Here is a 20,433-nt window from a genome sequence, read left to right on the forward strand (position 1 = left end):
CAGTAGGGTATGGATCGGCCTGTGCGCTTTTGAGGGAAGCTTTATGAAGATGGAGCTATTTCTTCACTCCCCCCCTTTTATTTTTTTTTTTTTTCTTTCTGCAGATGTTTGTTCATGGGGGGGTAACAGTTTTAAACTGAAAGGGGAGATTCAGATTAGATATCAGGAAGAAATTCTTTACTGTGAGGGTGGTGAGACACTGGAACAGGTTGCCCAGGGAAGTTGTGGATGCCCCATCCCTAGAAGTGTTCAAGGCCAGGCTCGATGGGGCTATGAGCAATTTGGTCTAATGGAAAGTCTCCCTGTCCAGGGCAGGGGGGTTGGAACTCAGTGATCTTCAAGGTCCCTTCTCAACTTCTATGATTCATGCTGTTTTGTACAAATCCCTGATTTGTGTGCTGTCCTAGTGCAGGTGGGACTTAAACCTCTCAGAAAGCAGCTTCCACAAATAAAATTTACACAGTTTGGATGCTAAATTAATCTTACCAGATCTTGTTTCAAGGTGTTTAACAGTACACGGCAGAGACAGAGTTTTAATGTCTTGTGATTCCTAGAAGCTTTGGGAAAGACTATGGTACGACTCTTCTTTTTTTCCCTATCTGTGTCCTGGTTGTGCTCTGAGTTGTGCTTAGGTAATTTATTGGAAATCACAGTCCAAGTTTGAATTTTGTTCAGTGCCTGCTAGAGATCAAGACTTCGTGTCTGAGGGGAGGGCTGAGGAGCTGGCAACTGAGGCCAGTAGCACTGTCAATACTGGGAACAAGCAGGTATGGGCAGCGAGACGCAGCCACAGGAGGTAGAGGAACCCTGAGTCTCGAATTGGGAAAGGAGGAGATGTTCAGGACTATGGGGAGGGGGGTGTCACAAAGGAGGGAGGAAATGTCAGGGGGAATGCAATGGTGGGAGGTGCTGGGACGTGCTGGGGACCTGCAAGAGCAAGAGTCTCTGAGCTTAAGGGGGATGAAGGCTCTGGACAGGAAGGGATATGGTTTACTTATGACATTCAAGTATCTGAACAATTTACTTACCTTGAGGAGCAGCCTTATATGTTTAATCCTGTTCTCTCTTTCTGATGTCCAGGATAAGGTACTGCCAATCAAGTAGTCGCTCTTGCTTTCACGCCAGCAAAGGGCTGGATCCCTTTAAATACCAGTCCCCTTACTTGAACATTTTTTCTTCATGACACTTTTCTCCTGTTTTTATGAAGCGGAGTATAGTTTGCTCACTTTATTATTGCTCACTTCCATCCTTCGTTTTGACACCTGCTTCACTACCGAAAAGGAAATAAAATGCTTGCTGGCAAGACTCCACCACTGAATATCTGAGAGTATAAATACTTTCCTCTTCGTAATTACCTTTGAAATGTGTTTAAGCCTAACATTTTATGTTGAAAATAGTGTGTTGTACCGCTTCCTCTCTTCATTCTTCAGTGCCACCTAAAATAGTTTGCACTTTTGGCGTATTTCAGCAATAGCAATTGCTGTATATTCCTGGGCAATAGAGAACAAGCTTCTTACGCACTGAAAGAATAAGAGCACAAAATTTAGAACATGGTTGACAAAAAGGTATTATGCAGGACAACACAATGGAGTTGGGGAGGCTGGCAGAAGGGAGAAAATAGCGAACTAGCTCCTTGGAAAGAAATCAATTTAAATGGGAGCAGAATGTATTCATTTTTTGTGCCCTCTTTCTGCAAGTGTTGTGAGGATTCATAGTCTTTTGTCCTAGAAATAAATGGGTTTGGATTTTGGTTGGGTTTTTTGTTGTTGTTTTCCTATACAAGTCTCATACCTGCTAAGTAACTAGCAGCCCAGATGACATAATGCTGCAGATGCTGATGCCTCCGACGTTCTCTCAGCCCTTTTCCCTAAATGTCCAGTTACCCAAAGGCTGGATTATATAATGAATGACAGTCCTCCTGGCTAACCTTGTTTTCTTGTTCTCAGCGCTCCTCCTTGTTTCAGAAACTTCCTCTGTTAGTTTCATTATGTTCTTGGAACTAGAATTAAGAGGGAGGAGCTGGCTGGCAAGGAAACCTATTCCTGCATTTCACTCCTGGACTTAGAAGTGTGGAGAGTCAGCAGGTCAAAAAAAATATTTGGAGAATCATGCGTTGAAAATTGGTGTGATATTGTGAGTGAGAAGTCAGTCATGCAGAATTCAAAAATTCCAGTCTTCACCTGCTCGTAGTACAGATAAGGTAGTTTAAAACTACATTCGCCCCTCCACCTCCTTGTCTAGTCCTTCCCATATCGGAGCTTGCTCAAAGTAGTTCAGGACTAAACAGTTTCCAATGAATTGTGAAGCCTTAAGAGTTTGTCCATTAAAGCTCAACTTCTGCAGTATGTGTTAATACCCTATTGTGTGTAAATGAGGACTAGCTGATTACTTAATGATGTTTGTATATTATCTGCTGTTACGCAGGTGTTAATCTTATAAAATGTGTTAATAACTGCCTGGCATTTATGAGTATCGGTTTATTAGTCTTGCTCTGAATCTGTATTTGCATTTGGAATTCACATGCAGGGTCAAGCTTTGGTATTTGTGTGTTCAGTGTTTACTTTTCATGTGAAACTTAGAGTAACAGGATCAATTCTTTTACTTTCCACAAAGTTTGTATCCCAGTTCACAAAACCATCCCTGATCAAGATTGTTTACAGACATGCATGCCAGGTGCAACCTTGTTACTGAACCAAGGCTCAGCTCTTGCAGTGCATATCCAGTTTGTCTTCATACGTGCATCTTCCTGGAGCTCTTCTGTACAGACTTTCAAAGAAGTTGGAACTTTTATCAGTAATTTTTTGTATTTTTGAAGAATTTTTCATCTAGATTTCGATGTGCTGGATGAAAAGTGGGCAAATGTCACCAGGTACCGCTCTGCAAAATGGAGAAGAAAGATTTAATTGACTGGAATAGAAATTATGTTGTGAGTCAGTGCTGGGAGCAGAACAGAATTCAGGTCTGCTGGCTCCCACTGGTGCATCCCATCTGCAGGATCTGTGGCTGTCCCAGGAGCTGTCCTGAGCTGCTCTCTGCACATAATGTTCTCATCTGCCGGCAGACCGGAAACATAGAAATTTCATTTAAACAAAGAATTGACAATCACAAAATGAAGTGCTCAGAGTCAGTACTTCCTATTTTCTTCCCCTGCTGCTGACTCCTTGCTGTTGTTTTCCCATTCTTGAACAGGGTGATAGATTTTACCTACTTTGTTGGAAGAAGAGTTACTACTTTTCATCTGTGTTGGATTGCGTGGGAGCTAAGTGTTCCTGCAGAGTTGTCAGAGCGCGCGCTTGCTTTTGGATGGGAAGAAAAGCCGCGTGATCTAAAGAATGGATTTCAGAATGAAATCTCGAACTAATATTTCTCCATAAAAATAGAAAAATTACTGCTTCCTATAAATGTATAGAGGATAGAATTGGAATAAGACACAAATAATCAAGAGAACCAGTTCTGACAGAACTTCTACTCTATAAATCTTGTCATTTGATTTTAGTGCTCTTTCCAGTGTCCTTGAGAGAAAGAGACCCTCCTGTGTTCAGATGTTATGTTGGAGGGAACACAGCAGTTCAGTTACTTTCCTGCTCTGTCGTTGAGAGGTCTCCAGTGCTTTTACTCAGGGGTCCCATCTTCTCTCAAGCCCATGCTTTCCTAGTTTAGGGACTTGCTCCAAAATGCTAGTCAGACCAGGTCTGACCTTTTTTTTTTTTTTTTTTTTTTGTAGCAGCTTTCAAGCATCTGGGGTATATAATCCAGCACAAAATTGCTAAGTAGTCTCCTGTGTCACCTGTCTGGCCATCTGCTCATTCCTCTACTCTCCCCAAGGGCAGCCTGATGATGTCCAGCCCCTCTCTGGGTCACTAGGCAGTGGGGAGTATTGCCCCACTTGTTCCTATGTCATTGTTGTCCCAGACACTAACTGTTCTCCAAGCTGCCATCTTTACTGTTGGATTATTTCAAATACTCTGTCTTTAGGCACATGGAAAGGGGCAACTGGTCTTTAAGGCCATCTCTGCATACCTTAGGAGTCAGCCTGCTGTTACACTGTTGAATGAAATCAATTAAACAAGTAAAGAGGTTAATTGTTTCTCTCTGGTCCTGGTCACAATAGTTCTAGGTATGGTTTTAGCAGCTATAAAAAATAAAGTCCCCCCAAACAGGTGCCTGGGATTTTATTTTTATTTTTTAAGTAAATGGTCTTTTGTTCATGAAAAGAGCACTATGTGTGCAAAGCTGGCTCAGCTCTGCTGTTTGTTCTACCTTTACATTTCCCTCAGCTTGAACAGCAACATTGAAAGCTAAATTGGTGGGTTTAGGTCTATCCATTATACAAACGTAACAGGTTTGCTTTTAAAGATCTTACTGTGAGTGTCTGAAGTGCTTTGTAGGAAGGAGCAAAGCCAGAAAGATATGCTCTCTGTTAGTGGCACCTCTCTGCGTTTGGTGGAGTGAGGGCATATGTATAAACCTGCTTGTTTTTATTTAGAGTTAAATGGCCTCTGAAGAGGTCACGGCTACTGCAGTGACCACCTTGGGCTGGGTGCCTGGTGGCTTGTGCTGTTCCGTTGGTGTGGTTGTCCTGCTATTACTCCCAGCCTTCAAAGGCTGTTAAGGCAACTTTGTGGACAAAGCGGAGATGAATTATCCCAAAGTCATTATTTGAGAGCAGTGACCCAAGGAAATGGGAGCAGTTGCTGCCTGTTAAACAACTTTCTTTTCTTAAGCTCTTAGCTAAGTGGTTTGATTTTTTTGGTTTAAAATCTGTTCTAGTAGCATTGGAGTATTCTATATGTTAGTTTTACTAGCCCCTTGTAATCTCTTTTTTTTTTTTTCTCTTTTAATGTCTGTCTCAATTGAAAAAGCACCAAGAGATAAAGTCCCAGGGCAGCATTTTTTCCCCTTCTTAGTCTAGTAGCTACAGCCTGATAATCTATTTTACTTCCTATTTGTGTTGTGACATATGGGGGGGCAGATGAGGAGTGCCAGTTACTGGGTGTTTCAGTGGGTGCCCTCTGTAAGATCGCTCTTTTGCGGAGTTGTTTCATGAAACCTTTAAAACACGTTGGTGAACACAGACCCATGGTACCTTGAGCTGTTGGGGAGGCAGGTTTTCTCTTATGCACTTTGTGTTTCTGATTCTTAAGCTTTGGTTGTATGATGGACTTCTCTTTGCCTGAGCCATCAGCAAATTGCAAAGATACAAATGTTCCTTGACACAAACCAGCATGCCTTTGGTGGGAAGGTTTCTCTAGAAATACCATTGAGTACTGCTGGAAGGGTGTTTCCCTTCTGCATTAGTCTTCAGCCTGAATGATCTTGCTCTGACAACAGTCTCTCCATAGCTTCCTTCTAGAATCGCAGAATAGTTTAGGTTGGAAGGGACTTTAAAGATCGTCGAGTTCCAACCCCCCATCATGGGCAGGGACACCTCCCACTGCTTGAGTTCCAACCCCGCTGTCGTGGGCAGGGACACCTCCCACTGGACCAGGTTGCTCAAAGCCCCATCCAGCCTGGCCTTGACCACTTCCAGGGATGGGGCATCCACAGCTTCTCTGAGCAACCTGTTCCAGTGCCTCACCACCCTCAGAGTGAAAAATTTCTTCCAGATATCTAATCTAAATCTACCCTCTTTCAGTTCAAAGCCATTATCCTTTGTCCTATCACTACATCCGCTTGTAAAAAGTCCCTCCACGTCTCTCCTGTAGGCTCCCTTCAGATACTGGAAGGCCACTATAAGGTCTCCCTGGAGCCTTCTCTTCTCCAGGCTGAACAACCCCAACTCTCTGAGCCTGTCAGCTGATTCCATGAATTCACATAGAAGATATCCATTATAGCCTCCTCTTCTTTTTTTTCTCTTTTTTTCCCCCCCTCTGCCTCCAAGCTACACTATCTTGGGGGGACTGAAGAAAGCTTCTGAGATAGATATGGCAACTAAATTCTGATCTCTCCTTTGTAACACCAACTTCTGCTAAAGTTTTCCTGGAGAGAGAAAATGGAGTCTATTTGTGCACAGTCATCTTTGAATGTCAAATGGACTTAATCCAATTTATATTTGTCATGACTGAGTTTTTTCCTGCTTTCCATGTCTTCCTTATAGATGATAAAGCATTTTATGCAGAGTGAATTGCTGGATTCTCAACTATAGGCGGTCTCTCTGCAAAGAGCCTTAATAGCAGCAGATGTTGAATGAATCATAGTCCGTAAAATCTTCTGTTGTCTCTAGGGATGCTTCTTCCAGAGGTAGGAGCAGTCACATGTGGAAAGTTGTGTGGTAGCCCATGCTGTGGACTGGTTGAAAACTCTTCAGAGCTGTCATTTCAGTTCATTTCATGTGCACTTAAACATGTTTCCTGAAGTGGGGTTGAGGTTGCTCATTCTCCTCTCCCCACTTCACACCCGCCCTGGTTTCCTGAACTGCTAATGCACCTCTTCTGTCGTGAAATGACAAACTTAAAAATAGAAACAGCTATACAAATCTTGTGGGAAGAACTGGTTGTCTGTCTCTGCATCAGATCTATAGCTCCTGGGGGGAACCAAATAAAGGTGACTGAACCAACCATCTCAGATGTCTGAATCATATGTCTGTAATACAGCAATAAAACAGAAACGTTCGAGGAGGGAGATAGGAAAGAGTAAGAACAAGAACAAAAGTGTAGAGTGACAAATCCCAAGGTTATGTCCTTGTCTCCAGGGAAAATTAATCCTTCTCAAAGTTAAGGATGATTCGTCTCTTCAATGGCAGCTGAATAGAAATAGTTATTTGTCTGGATTCACTGATTACATGAAGTAATTAAAGAGTCTGGTGTAATTCAGAAGGATGTAGCCTAAAAATGAATTTATACTGAGTGTCTAAATGGTAGATGCTCTCAAAGAAGAGAAGACAGGAGATGTTTTCTAACCTGTTATCAGACAGAGCTGCCTCAAGATTATGGTAGATGAAATGGGTACCTCCATAGGCTTGACTGTCCAAGGTTATGTTTGGCAGCTGTCTTACTCTTTGTGTACCTTCCACATAGTATGTAGTTTTCATCAAAAGCAGTCTGGGGTTGTTGTTTTGAATGAATATACATTCCTAGAAATGCACTGTGAGGCAGAGTTGTTTCAATCCATGTGAAAAAAAAAAAAGCCGACACCAGTATAATTACCAAATAGAGTGCTTTATCTTCTTTTGACAAAAACCATCTTTTTTAAGAATGAGTTTCTTAGAAGTTAATGTGTCTAATCTGCATAGGTTACCTCAGTGTTGTTGGATTTCTTGAACATGGCAAATACAGCATGTGTAATGGTAGAAATTCTCTCTTCTACTTTGTAACTCCATTTTCTGGTGAGTAGGTAATGAATGGGCTTTGGAAGGAACAGGCGAGCTCTTTGTTACGTTAGTCAGGAATTGGCATGTGTGTGGAGAAATACTGACATCAAGCCTTCTTGGATTCTTGATATTTGAGGCCTGCAGCCATACTGTGATTTGCTTTTCTTTGGTTTGCAAGAAGGACTTGACAAATCAGAAAAAATAGCAATATTGCACTTGAATGTACCTCCAGTTTGCAGGAGCTGTGCTGCTTGCTGTTAAACTGGGTAAAGGCATTACCAGCACACGGGCGCAGAAGCAGAAGGGGAAACAAGTTTTGCAAAACTGCTTTAACTGGCTTGTATTCCCCTGTGCAGTGGCAAGGAAACAGTTCTTGCGTGAAATAGTTCTTCAGAGAGCTTGGTCTACAAATTCAGGGTTAGCTGGCATGCCAGGTTTTAGAGCTTGCTTGCTTAGTATACAAAAGGGTCAGTGGTTTTAGTGTTTGAAAAGGTTCTGAAAAGCCAGACTTATTCCTGCTTTCTGACTTAGACGGCTCTCTTGGGAGCAAACTAACCTGTACTGCAGGTACGTAAATATTGTGTGAGAAGAATCGCAATAGAAATCTAAGTGATACAGCCTGTATCAATGCCCTGCAGCCTCCCACTGAAGTGCTGGCTGACACTGAAGATGAGGTTTATTAGTTCTTTGCTCCTTTGTGCTCTATAATTTAAACTTGAGATGATGCTTGAGCAAGGACTTTTGTTTATCCAGAAAGCCATTTCAGCTGGGGAAGGTGTATTGTTCTTCATTTCTTCAGACAACCAACCTGTCCCACAGTGCTTGTGGGTCATAGGTCTCTTTTTCCATCTGCATCCCCTCTTGTTTCTCAAAGCAGTTGTGTTTCTTGCCAAGAAGGAAGCCATCAGGGATAGAGTTTTTACTGACTCTCAAAGCCCTTTGGGACAGTTCAGGCTGCAAGGTTTCACCAGTTGGCTTCTTCTTACTTGGGTTTTCCCCTGGATCTTGGAAACCCTGGGGACATCTTCCCCACACCCTTTTTCACCTCTTAGAGAGACATCACGGTAGATGATGATAGATTATGATGGAGATGATGCTCCCTTCTCATAATGAATGAGGACTTGTGCAGCATTGGGTCTCCAACATGCAGCATGTTGGAATACAAATACTGGCTCTGCAGTTCTTCACATTCCTTACTGTAGTAGCAACATAATCTTTGTAGTATATTCAAAGTTAACTTTTGGTATCTGTACTCAATATTTCTCCCTTTGTCTAGATTAGTCATATCTGCTGTAAAATTCTCAGTTATTTGGTTAACTTAATGGTGAAGATACATTTCTGCTGTTGAATGTGGTGTTCTGCAAATAGAGTTATTTGTTAACGAAGCAAATTGGTTCAGCAGCACCAGGCCGTCTCTCTTTTTCAAACAGATCTCAAAGCTACTGATGTGTAATAAAATTAAGGTAGTTGTTCACCGCGCACTGGACTCATTGAGAGTGAGTAATGTCACCAGGCATTAGTGACCTCAACTTCAATGTGGTATCTGCTGAAAAATAGATGCCACTTCTAAAAACTGGTTAATACGGGAGGTGGAGAATCAAGTGTTGTTTCAACACCTACATTCTTCTGTGTGAATCACAGCCATGGACCCTTGCTGCTATGACAAGATGACATGATGTATTTACGCCACCATTGACCTGCTAAAGGTGGAATGTCAGCCGTGATATTGATATTTTTTTTTTAAATAATCTTTGACATCAGAAATGTAATTTGCTGTAATGAATGATCGCGTCCTCTAAACACCATCCCCTTTCAGTATGTGCTGCGGAAGTACCTACAGTAGAGCCAGTATGCTTCAGAAGAAGACTGATGTTTAAATATTCAGTTCTTCTGGGGAAAAACATAATCTGCCTGGAGAGCAAAACCTTTTTTCCCCAGCCTGTGAGTATTAAAGCTAAATTTCTGAATCATCTGAGGAGTGGAAAGGGATGAAAATCAATCTGTTTGCTACTGACTTAGAGTGCCTGAGTTCTGTTCTGTGACCAAGTTCCACGTGAATGTAGAGCACTTTTCCTTGGCTGCTTGATCAACTGGAATCCAAAATACAGTCCAAGAGCTGCAAACAGTCCTTGCCTTGCCCCTCAGTTAAATCAGTACAAACAGACCTTGAAGAAGGAAGGAAACATCCTGCTGCTGCTCGCTCCGCAGTTGTGTCTGGGTGCTCCACAGCCAGCGCTGAAGCATCTGCTGTCTCCACAGTGGAGATTTGTCACCTGTGCTCCGGGTGTCTGCCCCAGGTGACACGGCCAGTGCATCGCTCCTTTATTTTCTCCCTCTTCCTCTGCCAGGGAGCAGTGGGTGAGCTTAAGGGTTGCGACAAATGCTGTAAACTGAAGAAGGAATTAGTGTTTTTCCTTCTCTGGTATGAACTTCTTTAGATATCAAAATTTCCCTTTGGTACAAGACATTCAGATTTAACCACCATCTAGTTAGTTCTGCTTACAAGTAATTTTTGTTGTTGTTGCCTCAAGTTCTTTGCTTCTTGCTCATGAAAAAATTAACAGCGTCTTACAGAGATGTTATTGTAGTATTTTATTGAAGCTCTTTTCAGACTCCGAAGATGTCAGAGAGGATTTTTCTGTTTGGGGAGGTGGTAATCTTCAGTGAAATATAATGTATTTATTACTTCATTTCCTGAAATATTTCAGATCCAGACTTGAAACTGTTGAGGTGTATATAAAGCACGCCCTGGCTGGAAGCCCTGCCTGTAGCAGCTCCTGCTGAGGGAGTGAGCTCATCCCCATTCTCAAGGCAGGCATTTGAGGTATCTACTGTAGAAAAAGGGCAGTGTTTGGGTAGACGTCTTCTGTCCTCCCTGTCAATCAGATAGATTTGAGAGCAAAGCCAGGAATCACCCCAGGGCTGATGATGTCAACTTGCTGTGTTCTGTTGGGTTTGACCTACCATCGCCTCTGCGTAGTCAGCCTTGGACGTGATTATTTGTGGCTGTCCCACTCAGATGAGCACTGCTGCATCCACCTCTGGCTTGTTAAACACTTGAACACTTTTTGTGGCTCTAGGAGATCCTGAAAAGTGAACTCGAAGATCATACACTTCTGTCTGAAGAAAATGTTTGAACAGCAGCAGCCCGTATTAGTCTAGATACAGCTCTTGAAGTCCTTCCAGTACTTACTGGCACTTGAAATCTGTCATCCTTTTTTTCAGCTCCATTGAGGTGCACCCATTTGCAATTTTACCTCCCTGTCCACTTGTGCAACTGCAATAAGTGAGACCAAACCTGTAATTTCTGTGTTTCTGAGAGGACTGTTGCACTCCAGTCCATCAGACAGCCAGCACTTTGCTTCAGACCTGGCTTAATCATGCTAAGGTTTGTGAATTCTCTGTTTGGGTCTATTTAAGATAGACCCTTTTGCTGCTTTTATTTACAATGCTGTTTTACCAGTTTGTTGACATTCATGTCAGGGAGGTGAGAAAGTTTTTTGTTATGTCCTTTTAGCATCAGATTGAGAAAAAAGTATTGTAGGATTCCCTCATGCTAGTTATGAATGTTAGTTCCTGTGAAACTCTGACGTTGCCAAACAGCTCTTTTATTTTTGTTTGCAGCCGTGTTCCCTATTGAAAGAAAAGACAATAGATACACTAGATGTGTCAGGAAATTCCTTTGTTAGACTGATGACAGCCTAGTTCTATCTTTAGCCTTGTATTCTGGTACTGCAAGGTCCAGCCCTCCCTTTATGAGGGTACGGATGACCCGGAGAAAGCTTTCTTAGAAAAAAGTTTGTTGTTTCCACTCTGCGGCTATGTCAGTTGACTAACTCAACGATATTACTTCGCCTTACAAGTCTTGTCTTTCTGAGCAAAGGTACAAAGTTGCCAAAAGCTATATATAAATAAGGTGCTGGTTGTCCTGTGGAAACTGTACACGTGCGTGCTGTGTAAGTGTAAAGTCATGTATCCCCGCGTGAAAGCAGGGTGAGCTGCTGCACGGTGCTGCGTGTTCAGAGTTCACTTACCAGTTACTGCGAGGCAGGGAACCTGCTGTAAATCTACACCCTGGTTTCTCACGGTCATTTCGGATATGACTACAAAACTATCAAAGTGGGTATTCACAGTGTAGTACAGCATGTCTCGCTGTGTTATGAGCTGGCTGGTGTAACCTTTCTGAACATCCAGTCTTCTGCCGGCGTTAGTAATATCTTCCACTGCTTTGATTGTGCCAGTATAAGAAATCTGTGAGGCAGCTTTTGCAATGTATAAAGCACGAGATTTATCTCTGTTCCCAGGGTACAAATACTCTTGCAAGTGACCAATGCCTCAGGAACCTGGAGGCTTATTGGAATTTTTACTGCAGGTGCTTGCAGGAACATCTGACCTGAGGGCAAGTAAAACCTGTTCCTCTTTACCAGGCATACAACTCCATGGCCTCCTCCCTCATACATTACAAATCATCTGTGGTGTCTAATCCTCATTCTTTTCTCTTCCCAGGACAGTGTAAGTGATTCCCTGAAATTGCTTCGAGCTCTGTGACTAGGCAAGAAGCCGGTGGCAAAAAGAGAGGGGTTTGTCTACTGGAATCTAAAAGTGAATCATATTTTTGACCCTTAGGTATGATAGGAGCTATGGCTTTCACAAATTTCTTGGGGCATAGTGTCTCCTGTTACAATAAATCTTGTCAAGTTCACAGATTTGTCTGAGAAGTTTGCTTGATTTACTTAATTATTAGAATTCTGTGCAATTAACGAGGCCTTCTTTGGCCTCCATCCTCTACTTACTGCTTGGATCTCATACCTCTTATGTCTCACAAACATGCTTTTCAAGCTGTCATTGAATCCTCTGCAATTTTGATCTTCTTTTAACTCAGAGTTTAAATAAAACCCCTCCTAATCCAGCTTTTAATATAAACCCTCCTAATCCAAAGCATGTGTTTTCCAAGAAGATGAATGTTCTCCCAGGATACATGTCCACTCTTCATTCGGTGTTATTCCTTAGCGTCTGCCCTTATCTAAAAATGTGTTAGTTGTACAAAACAAAGCCATTAAAGCGTTATGCAGTCCTCCTGGGTTGTTCTGTACTCTTCTTGTATGTGCCTCTAGATTGTAAGTTCAAGGCTGGGATGCTGTTTGCCTGATGTTCTTCACCAAGCAAGCTGTGTGTTCAATGTGCTCATACAATAAGTGAGCCTTAAAGTGCTTTAAGGGCCTCGTGTGACAACTGTTGTGAATGTGCTGTACTGGGCTTGCAGGGAGGCTTCAGCCTGTAAGTGTAGACCCAAGAGTTCTCAAAACTCCAGGCGAATTGGATCCAGAGACTTGCTTAAAGCCCTTTTTAGCTGTGTGTTTTGATAGTAGAAGAGAGAGGGAATGTAACGTTGCAGTAGCAGAGATGGGAAGCAGAATAGCACAGAGAGGGGGGACTGCCTTTTAAGCACATAAAGCCAGGTGATAAATATGGTTGGGAGCCATTGATCATTTTCTGTAGTGTCTTTGCCTAATTTTAGCTTACTTAACACATGGCAGTCTGAGAGAAGAGAACCCTGCCATGACATCAACTTTCCACTGAGTTATTTAAAAAGATAGATTATTTTTTTTTTTTTTTTAATCCTATGATGGGTCATCATTTTAAAACTACTAAATATTTCTCATTGTAAGAACAAACTTCCTTTTATAGTATCCACACGCTGCCGTTTTTACTGAATCCAGCATAGAGCTATTTCCCATTGCTAATTGTTCACTCATACTCAGCAGCTCTTGCGTGTTCATGTGCGCTCTCTCTCTCTCTTTCTCTCTCAGCTTTTTTAGCCTTGTTGATCTGTTACTGTGACTTTGGCGAGAGGACCCAGCTTTCCACATTTAATGGGCTGTGAGCAGGAATGATCAGCTACTTCCTCTGCCTGTGAGACCATGATGTCATCAGCTACTCTGGGTTGCTTTACCATCCGCTGCTGCTGTTGCTTTGGTGTGTGTGGAAAGAATGTAAACAGCACTTTCCAGATGTTCTCAGGGCAGCTGGAGAGCCATAAATGGACTGTTTGGTTCAGGGATATTACTAATCTATTTAGGAGACAGCAGTGAATAGAGTCATAAAAACATAGAGCTCCAATGCATACCCTGTGCAGTGTGCTCTGTCAAGTGTATCACAGTGGGCTGTTGGAATGGTTTCATGGTTACACACCGTGTTCAGGACTTGAGCTGGGTGGGTGAACTATCTTTATACCTCCTCTCCTTCCCTCATTTACCCTTCCTTCCTCCGGCTTCAGCTCCTGAATGAAACACAGCAACCACGTCCCTCTAGTCTCATGCAAGACAAATGCTGTTTTGTTCATCTGGGGTGTCTCCAAGTTGTAAGTGATCTCAACAGATGAAGAGTGAAGAAAAGATGATTTAGTTTTTAAACTCTAAGTATAATATTTCTTGTAGTAGGAACTACTGAATAAACCTGGGGGTGTTTCATCTTGGTGCAGTATAGAATACGAATTTGGAAGCCAGTGTCTCTGATGCCTCTGCAGAGCTGGAAAAAGCATCAAATCTCACCCACTTGTGGTATATCCAAAAAAGTCTATTTTGTGGGAGAACCAGTCACTTCCTTCTTTAGGGTGTGTATGTGTTTTTAATACATTAATTAATTTTTACTGAGTGGTGGAAAAACTGATGTCAGAGCTGCATTGCGGCTGGACGTGCAGGAGCAGAAGCTTGTAGGAAATAATACAGCTAACATCATAAGGGCAGTGAAAGTTTAACCATGGAGAGTTTAAAATAGCAAAGCTGAGCCATATGGATATTAAAAGATATGACCAAATCAAAACAACTTTCTAATATTAAACTAGATCTTGCCGAGGGAGTAGCAAACTTCTTGGTTTAATTTTGTGTATCCAGGGTCCAAGGGTAGGTTCTTCGTCTCAACACCTTGATTTCTGACTTTGGTATTGTCTGTTTCTGGCTATAGCAGGATACAAACTACATGGGACAATACAGGTTGTGTCTCACTGGGTTTTTTTGCCAGGCCTCTTTATTCAGGAGTCTGTAGAGTATCCTTTTCCTTTTACGGTGGTCTATAAACTTGTCCAGCATGACTTCTTCCCTGGCACCTCTCACAGTTCAGATTGCACAGATCCATGACAGCAAAGCGGAGGGAGGCGGAGAAAAGTGCTGTAGAAATCGGAGCCAAAAGCACAGTTACATAATTGTACAAAAGAAAAAGGATTTTTTGTTTTTCCTTTTCATATCCTTCTGCGAACTGAAAAAATGTTGTTGGAAAGGTGGATGGAAAAACTTCAGCATCATTCATCCCTGTGGGGACATGAAATATATTGAAATGTTCCACCTGTTTTATGGCTGTTGCTTTTCCTCTTTCAGGTTTGACATCTACAGGAAGGTGCCAAAAGACCTTACACAGCCAACCTACACAGGGGCTATTAGTAAGTAATACTTCTTTTTGATGTCCTTGCATACCCCTGGTATAAAATTAAAGATCTTTTGGCTTCTCTGTCTCCGGGGAACTTTTTTAAAGGGATATTAAACACTGGAAAGGGTATCCTTTGTTGCTGAGACAGCTCATTTTGCCCAGTCTGTCACATCATACTAAACAACAGAATACTTTGCATGGATTCAGAATCTCAACAACAAAAAATAGTAAAGATATATTGTCATGAAAGGGAGCTCCTAAAAGCTGGCAATGAAATACCCACTCTGCTAGCTGCTTAAGTAGCTACAAGGCTTTTTGCTACTGTCTTCCCATGAACAGAAGCTGTGAGTCTGCTCCAAATGCTGGTGGTGGGGATGACTGCAAATTTTTTACCTTTCTCTGATAGGCATCCCCTCTGTTGGTGTGAAAAACAGCTGGCCACAGTTGCATTCACAGTTAGTCTACCCAGGTGTTTGCTTGCTGAAGAGACTTGAGGAACTATGCTACTGCAAACAGAGAATCTGGATCAGGAAGGAGCAGAGTGGGTGGCAATATGCGGTGGCCAGCAGTGAAGATGATTTGGGAAACACATATTTCTCTCACAGTGTACTCAGGGGATTCATCTGATGTTGTAGGTGGGACTAACAAGCAGAGATCTTATTTTGTTGCTACTTGTCATGCTTTTAAAGAAGAAAAATTGTTCAGTCGGAAACCACCGATAGCCATCCACTCTCACTCCCATGTATCAATACATAGACTTCAGCTGATACAAATCTCTTGCCTTGGGCCCCTTTTCCTTCCTTCCTTCTCCTGAGGGAGGCTGTGGGCTGAGTAATGCAATTTCACACAATTATGTGCAGTGAGCGCACTGTGCGGAGTCGTAAACATTGATCAGGTTGATCCTGCCAGGCCTGTAATTAGACGCCTAATGCAGCTTTCCTGTTCCATTGAACAGTGACTTCCTTTGATCATGTAGCTGTGCTCCATTCATCCATTCTTGTAGATGGGTCAGTAGCCTTGTATGTCATTGCTGACGTGAGTGATGTCATATCCCTTGGTGACAGCAGGCATCAAATAGAACTGAGTCAGTACCAGTGAATCAATGGACACAAAGGAAGACCCTTTGTGAGCTAAAGAAACCCTTCGCTCCTTACTGTGAGGATGGTCAAAGACTGGAACAGGTTGCCTGGGGTGGTGTAGAGTCTCCGTCCTCAGAGATACTCAAAACAACCAGACCTGGCCCTGCTTTGAGCAGATGAGTTGCATGGGATGATCTCCAGAGAAGTCCCTGCCAGTCTCAACTATTCTGTGCTTCTGTGAAGATAACACATTACTCTAAATATTTACTTTCAGAGAGTCCTTGTCCTCTGTGTTGTCCTGACCACTGAATTAGTTGTATTTTGACTCCCTTTTAGGTTCGCTGAAGCTGTGAACAAAGGGCTTGAATAAAACTGTTTGCTAATTTAGAGGCGTATGAGATTTAGTGTTTTGAAAGAACACTTTGAACTTGTTACTGATCCTGCCTTCTCTTCTGTTTTGGAAACTAAGAGTTCCCACACTATAACTGGGCTCCCTTTGAGAATTTGTCTTGTTATGAATCACCTGCAAAAGAGTATGTTTTAGAAACAAAAAAACCATCAAAGGCCATCCAGTGTTAGGCCTTCTGATCTGCAGTAAACAGAAGTGATAAGTCTGTTGTGGGAAGGCTTGAAGGCTGTGACTCTTACTTAAAATTATTAGCTGACTTATTTCTCTCTATTGTTATTTGGAGCTTCTCAGGCTTTGAGTTTCTTCTCTAACTGGTTCTCCTTCTTTTTCTCACAGTGTTTGTAAAGAGGCTGATAGAAGCTTTTGAACCACAGAGGCAGCCAACAAGCTGTGTTAGCTTTGCATGTGAGGATCTTGTGTGCAGGTTTTCTAATGGGCTTTCTCTCTGACCGAGCTCAGGACTTGTAATTTGAAAGCCAGTAATCTTGCATGTTGTAGGAGGCCATGAATGAGACCAGCCCATTGCCACACCAGTTTGGAGCCTGGGAAGGTTGCATGATTTTGTGATAAATGCTTCAGGGAAGTCAGCTTGTAATAACATTGGGGGGTTGAGGGTAGGGGAAGTTTCTACCTCTCAAAAAAATCTTTTAGGGTCTAGTAAATACGTGAAACAACTGTGGCTGCAGATGTATTTTGGCTTTCTTTAAGCCCTCCAAGTTTTACACAGCAGATATAAAATAGCCCATAGTAGACAATTATTAATTTTGGCCCTTCCCACATGATTTCTGCTGAAACTTTAGTTCAGTGTCACTTCTGGTGGTGAGGGCTTTCTGGAATAAGAATGGATTTACTGCAGGATTCCTACAGTTGTTTTTGGATTGTAAAAAGGCCCCTTTTTAAAAAAAAAACCTTGAGGTTTATTAGGAAAGATGGCATAGATCAGATTACAGAAGAAAAGAGATGGAAAGTACCAGGTCTGTTCTGACCACCAGGACTAAAGCAGCCAACTCCTGTAGCAAAGAATCAGCTCAAGGTGAGTAAGTGTGAGGGTATTTTGGTGGAGAAGAGCAGGCAATCGCGAACAGTTCAGAAACCCAACTGGAGAGTTATTGAGACTTTTTATTATGTATGGTTTTGTAATTTTAAAAGTTGCAGTGGACATGGCATACAAGATATTTCAGATCTGTGTAGCAACCTGTCCTGGTACTGAAAAATAGTAGGAATGAAGGAACCAAGAATAGTCCACTACAGTTTACTCAAGTGAGGCTTGTATAGAACAACATGCCCCCCTGCTGTGGGCTTCTCTGAAAAGTGTGCAGAAGTTACTCATTCCTTTTTCTTAATAGAAGTCTCTTCTTTCAGGCAACATTGCGATCCCTCTGCCACTCAGCCAGCCATGCCATTGTTATCCCTCTTCCACCAGATGCTTGTGCCAGTCTTTACAGGCTTTCCCACCTCTGTGTAGCGTGTCCGTGATGCCAGCACATGGCCTTTCTAACAGACCTGACTAGCATGGTGACAACTTGGCCATGTTTGGGTATGTAGGCAGCAGCAGCACGTGCCCTGGCTGGCTGACAGTTGGCATCTGGCTGGACAGGAGCAGTCTGACTTCTTCAGAGAGGGGCCTGCAACTCAGACAGCTGCCGTAGCAATTTGCTATTTAACAGTCGGCATGGATGCATAGTTTGCATGCACATGTTGTATGCACACATGGTAGTCTTATCCAGAAATACTCTATGCTGTTTGGAGGCTGGAGTTTTAAATACACATCAGGAAATATCAAAGTTATGATTCACATGGCAACTGTAACAAGATCTGTTCCTTGCACTTCATAGCAGTTTGCTCCATTGAACAATAAATTCTATTAATTTTATGCCTTAATATAGACATGGATCCACGTTCTGAGTCTGTATGGTGTGTTAAACATTTTGTTTCTTTCATTTCTTGTGGGGTGAGGAGGAAGAGTCAGGAATGTACGTAGATGGGATACGTATCAGAAGGGGTATGTACAAAAAGATTAGGTTGTCGAAGTTAGTGTAGGGAAAAAAAGCTTGCAAGAATTTCCCATCCTTTTTGGGAGTACTGATTAGCCAACAGCAGTGTGTGCTAGTGTGCCTAACACAGCAACCTTTGGTGAATTGATCGTGTTATCATGTTAGAGTTTTAAGAAACCTCTCTTAGATGGTCCTTCAAACTCTGTGGGAACAGCACGGTGCTCTTGCAGTTAAACTAAGCTTTATGCATTAATTGTTTTATTCTGTCTGATCCTAGCCTTTAATCTACTTTTCCAAATATAATGCAGTTGTCAAATGTGGGTGGCAGGAACTGCACATTTGCATGGAAGCAAGTAAAGGCCTTCACTATGAAATAAGTAGCTGAGCACTGTGTGTGTAAATTCTTACGCTGGGAACATCGTATATGCCTGCAGCTCCACGCTAAGGAGAGGAGCTCACATTCTGCGTCTGAAAAAAAAGTTGGCTCAAGAGACAGTTTAACCCATGAGACTTTCATGTGTCTCATACCAAAGACACCTCCCTGCATTGAAAATGTGTGTGTACAAGAAGGGTTTAACGCAGCAGCGGCCATGCTAGCCAGGTCAGTGCAAACGTCCATCCTCTTGTCAGCAGTGGTCTGCAGCATATGCCTGAGATAGAGCATGAGGACAGGTAAACACATCGCCAGTTGGCAGTTCCGAACTTCCTGAGCTAGAGGTGGGTCCTTTGTGTTTAGCAGCCCTCAATGGATTGCTTCTTCAAGGCATGTCTGACTCACAGCATCACAGAATGGTCAGGGTTGGAAGGGACCTTTGGAGATCATCTAGTCCAACCCCCCAGCCACAGCAGGGTCACCCAGAGCAGGTTGACAGGAACACATTCAGGTGGGTCTTGACTATCTCTAGAGAAGGAGACTACATAACCTCTCTGGGCAACCTGTTCCAGGGCTCTGGAACCCTCAAAGTAAAGAAGTTTTTCCTTATGTTTAGGCAGAATTTCCTGTGTTCTAGTTTGTGCCCATTGGTGTTGTGCCCTATTGCTGGGCACCACTAAAAAGAATGATTCTTTTTTGAAATCTGTATGGACTTTTTTTTAAAGCATCCCCCACATCTATAGTTGAGAATTTTGAGAATTTAGCTAGGTGTTGTGTGAAGGAAAACCTCCTCTTGTTTTTAGCCTCCCTCTTCCCTCCCAATCTCACACTGGAAGAGACAGTGAGTGGTTGTTCCATATTCATCTCCTTCAGGCTGCTCATGATTGTATCTACCCCTCTCATGCCCACTCTCAGTAATCTCTTTCACACATTGAAAACTGACTACATAGTTTGAAGACTGGCAAAAGCATTGAGGAGCTTTGAAAGTCAGTCCCTGCCAGGTGTTTCAGGGCATTCTTACAAGATTTTTTAGATATAGGTTAGTGGAATTTTACTGTACTGTATTTGGTACGTATTGTCACAGGCCTTCACTGCAAGAGCTGGGTTGGAAGATGGGCTTGAGGGAGCAAATAGTTTGTACACTGGAAAAGGAGAAGATAATTTGGTGATGGGAATGGCAGAGAAGAAAGTTAAATTGGAAGAGAGAAAGCTCCAGGAGAGGATTTACAGTTAGTAGTACCAGGCTTCCATAGACGTTCTGGAGAGCAGAGGGGTCTAGCTGATGCTGTGGAAAGCCTTTGCACCATGATAACAAGCAGAGAGGAATATGGGAAGCAATTAAAGAAGAAAGGGCTGTTTCTATGTCCAATGCTCTCCCCTGCATACTGCCAAAGATCAGAGATCTGGTGTCTCTGCTGTTTGGTGATTAACAGTAAGAAACACTGGATCAACTAGTTTTGTGCCTAGGTTGATTTTTTTGTGCTCTTACGTAGGTGTATATGTTCTCATAAGAATTTGCTGCTGTGCTTTAAGCAGACCTTTCTCCTCCCCCACGGTGCACCATGCCAGTGGTTTAGCTGGGTTACAGCAGTGCTGTTCTTCTGTGCCTCCACAGCCAGGACTTGGAAGCAACTCTGTGGCCATCTGAAGTTTCCCTTTAGAAATGAGTATCCTTTCTTGCTTCCCATTTTGCTACTGGTCTTTGACTTTGTTTTTCCCTGTTCTCTCTTTCTTCATCCTAGCTAATGGATTTTTTTGGCATCTCTTAAAAGCCCTTGCACTTTTCAGAGGGTCAGTAAATTAATCCACCCTTGAAATTACTCTGATGAGGAAGGGGAAGCAACGCA

At 42.6% G+C, this 20,433-nt stretch overlaps 1 protein-coding gene across 1 annotated transcript in view; it reads left to right on the forward strand.

Moving 5' to 3' along the window:
• Positions 1 to 20,433, forward strand: part of ERGIC1 (endoplasmic reticulum-golgi intermediate compartment 1) — a 61,113-nt gene that overhangs the window by 8,343 nt on the left and 32,337 nt on the right. The window contains exon 2 of the mRNA XM_014948128.1: positions 14,683 to 14,744. Within this exon, the coding sequence (XP_014803614.1) occupies positions 14,683 to 14,744 (62 nt within the window). The remainder of the gene's footprint in view (positions 1 to 14,682; positions 14,745 to 20,433) is intronic.

The sequence above is a fragment of the Calidris pugnax genome, unplaced genomic scaffold (genome assembly GCF_001431845.1).
Source record: "Calidris pugnax isolate Ruff unplaced genomic scaffold, ASM143184v1 scaffold27, whole genome shotgun sequence".
Classification (NCBI taxonomy): Eukaryota; Metazoa; Chordata; class Aves; order Charadriiformes; family Scolopacidae; genus Calidris; species Calidris pugnax.